General features: G+C 40.1%; 1 protein-coding gene across 1 annotated transcript; it reads right to left on the bottom strand.

Annotated features, from left to right (window-relative positions):
• Positions 1 to 830: 830 nt before the first annotated feature.
• l(2)37Bb (FAD-dependent oxidoreductase domain containing lethal (2) 37Bb) lies at positions 831 to 2952 on the bottom strand. Its single transcript, XM_017632611.1, has 3 exons — positions 2455 to 2952; positions 2051 to 2351; positions 831 to 1981 (listed from the first exon to the last, which is right to left on the bottom strand). The coding sequence occupies exons 1-3, from the start codon at positions 2806 to 2808 to the stop codon at positions 1149 to 1151; spliced, it is 1488 nt and encodes a 495-aa protein (XP_017488100.1). The 5' UTR covers positions 2809 to 2952; the 3' UTR covers positions 831 to 1148.
• Between the last annotated feature and the right edge of the window lie 228 nt (positions 2953 to 3180).

The raw sequence follows: 3180 nt of genomic DNA, 5'->3' as shown, positions 1-3180 counted from the left end.
TGATAATACATTGCTAGATATTCACACAGAACGCGATACTTTAATAATTCGCGCAACACTGCGGTTGTGATTGCAACTCGAACAAGCCCAACATCTTCGTTTAATCTGCTAAGGTATGAGTTCAACCTGCTGCAGTAACCAGGGCGCAGTTGGGCTATTGTCGTCCGAGTCTCCCGAGACAGACGAAGTTCTGTCTCGCCTACGTCTGGTGGTTGCATGCCCAGAACGGCATTCACAGGTCGGGAGTCTATATAACTCGAGACTGCCTCTCTGAGAATGCCATTCAGGCCTGTCGATAAGCTGTCGGGTCCAGAGGTTGTTTGATGAACCTCTGCCTGCTGACGTGCCTGGGCGAAGGCTTTTCTGCAAGGAGTTGTCTGTTTGGGTGACCACCTCTGTGGCTCCCAACCAGAAACTGCTTCCAAAGCATTGTGTTATGCCGCTTAACATGGAGCATGTGGGCCTCCTCGTGCAGGTGGTGTTGTGGCGACACCAAAAGGCATCATGTCGCTGTCCTGAGTGTCGTGTTCTGGCAAGAACGACATCCGGTTCTACGTACCGGAATGACTCGGGGTTAACCCGATCGAGGGCTGTTGTTTCGGCGATATAACCCCGTTTAGGTCGGCGAAATCCCTTAACTTCATAAGCTGCTATAGTTTGGTGCAATTATTTCTTTTGTTTTGTTTCGATTTCACACATTCCTAGGCAACCAGCTGATTTCGAAGATGCTTTCGCTCTTCCTCTTCTTTTTTCGATTCAATCGTGTCTCAGAATTACGATTGTAGCGGAGCGGAATGCGGGAACGTAATCGAAATGCAGAATAGGGCTGATTGAAATTAGATTAATCTTTAATTAGGCCCTTCCAAAACAATGGGTGTGTTCAAAAATGCATTAAGCCAGAGCATCAGTCTCTTTTATTTCTAAACTATAATGGATGGAAATGTTCGATATGCCCAACCATAGTTTAATGCCTAATTGGAACACAGCTGATGCTTTTGCTTGACGCATTTCTGAACGCACCCAATGTTTAATCTTGATGTGATTATTATTATTACAATTATATTGCCCTTATTAACAATTTCAATTAATCGAACAAGTATTACATAATTTTATCTTTTTGAAAGCGACTAAGGTTATTGATGCAGTATCTACATCAAACCATATTCGAACATTGGTCGATCCACAACGATTCTGTCAAAACCAAGCCTTGTTAAATCGATTGTGCGAAATTGTCCATCAATTATAAGTTCAGAAATCGCTCTTCCCACTGCCGGCGCCAACTGCAAACCCAGACCAGAAAATCCAGTCGCAATGTAGAGATTATTATAATAAGCATGTGGACCGATAATACCATTTTCATCAAAAACATTGTATTCATAAGAACTTTCCCAAGTTTCGGTGACATGGGGCTTACTAAAAGTTTTCATTCTGTGCGTTAGGTAAGGCAGAACAGTCGATTCAAAATGATTTTCTTTTGGTACATTTTCAGAATCTGAATCTTGGCAAGAGCTAAATCCTGTAATATAGTTACCAGTTAAACCGTCTCTTCTAAAGTATTTACCGTTTAAATCAATTATGCAGGGTGTTGCTAAGCCTGGTGCGTTAATGGCATTCGTACCAAAAATATGGCCGTGACAGAGGCGACGACGAATTGGTAGTGGCACTTGTAAAATTCCAGCACCAGTGCCAATTTTTGCTAATCGAGCAATTCGCTCAGAATTTGTCCCAGCAGCAATTACACATATCGCAAATTTTATGGAACGCTTGTCACCATTCGGCATCTTAATAATAGCTTTGTCCAACGCCGTGTAAGTATTAGTTGTACCTCCGCCTTCCACAATAATGTCTGTTTGGCTTTGGAATTCGAAGTCTATTAATTCTGCTTTCAAGAAATGCGTACCAAATTCTTTAGCTTTATCCCTTAGCCCTGATAATAAATTGTTTGAATCAAACCATCCATGCTTTTCCAGAGCTAGACACCCTTTAAATGAATATTCAAAAACTTATTTTAAACACAAGTGCTAATTATAATTAATAAGCGTTTACATACCCAACGCCACATCTTCAGTATTTAGCCAAGGAAATTTAAGTCTCAAACGCTCTGGTGTCAGAATTTGTGTGCGGGCTCCAAATTCGTTTTGTACTTGAGACATACTTCGTAGGGTTTCCGCGTTTTCTTCAGAAGCTAAGGTGAGAAATCCATGGGGATCAAATTTTACATCCACGCAGAGCTTTTCTTTTGAATTCCTTAAAAACTCTGCCCCGTAAAGCGCCATTTCGATATTTTCAGGCAATAGAAATTGCTGGTGCAAGCCACCCACTGGTAAGGTTAAACAAGCCTTATTGAAATGCTGGTGGAAAAAGATGTTAGCTACAAATTAAAATTCCTTGAATAAACCCGAGCAAATTCACAAAAAAAATATATATATATAAATTATGAAAGCCTATGCTTACAGGCAAGTCACGTTCAACCACAACAACATTTAATCCTTGTCGCGCTTTTTTTTTCAACCAATATGCAGTGGAAGCTCCTACACCTTCACCACCAATAACAAGAACGTCGCAGTGTGTCTGAAACTCGTTGCCATATGAAATTTGCTCTTGGCTTTCTTCCAAGATTTCTTCGTGCTTTTCCTTTGAGGGAGTAAAAAACTTCTTAACTTTCCTCATATCATTCGTGAGAAGTTCTAACGTGCGTCGAATCGGGTGGGGATTCTTTGTTTTATCATCGCTAAAAAGCCTTGTGAAGGCTGGTCGATTGCACTTATTTATATTTAACAAGCCAGGGAAAGCCATGGTCCTTATCATACTTTTAATAAAATATTTACAACTTTTTTTTGTTTGGGTTTTGGGGTTGGTTGGCACTTTTCCCAGACGCCAAGTTATATTTACAACTCTTGAAAAACTTTAGGTAGAAAGCAGGATGTCATAAGCATACATATGTATGTCAAAACGTACCGATAGGGACACGAATTTCGATACGATACGATACCATATCGATACTTTTGGCATTCGATACCGATATTTTCTATTCGATAGTTTTCAAACGATATATTTTGGAATCGAGTACCAGAACCCTAGTATCGTATCGAATGTCATAAACTCACATTCCAACACTGAGAGAAGAAAATTTTAGAATTAAAAAATAACGTGCTAAGTTGAAAAAAATACGCATATGAA

Source organism: Rhagoletis zephyria, unplaced genomic scaffold, assembly GCF_001687245.7.
Source record: "Rhagoletis zephyria isolate East Lansing unplaced genomic scaffold, Rhagoletis_zephyria_1.1 Rzeph_scaffold_00005, whole genome shotgun sequence".
In the NCBI taxonomy this organism is placed as follows: Eukaryota; Metazoa; Arthropoda; class Insecta; order Diptera; family Tephritidae; genus Rhagoletis; species Rhagoletis zephyria.
The sequence above is the reverse complement of the archived record's forward strand: the minus strand, read 5'-3'. Positions and strand labels throughout refer to the sequence as shown.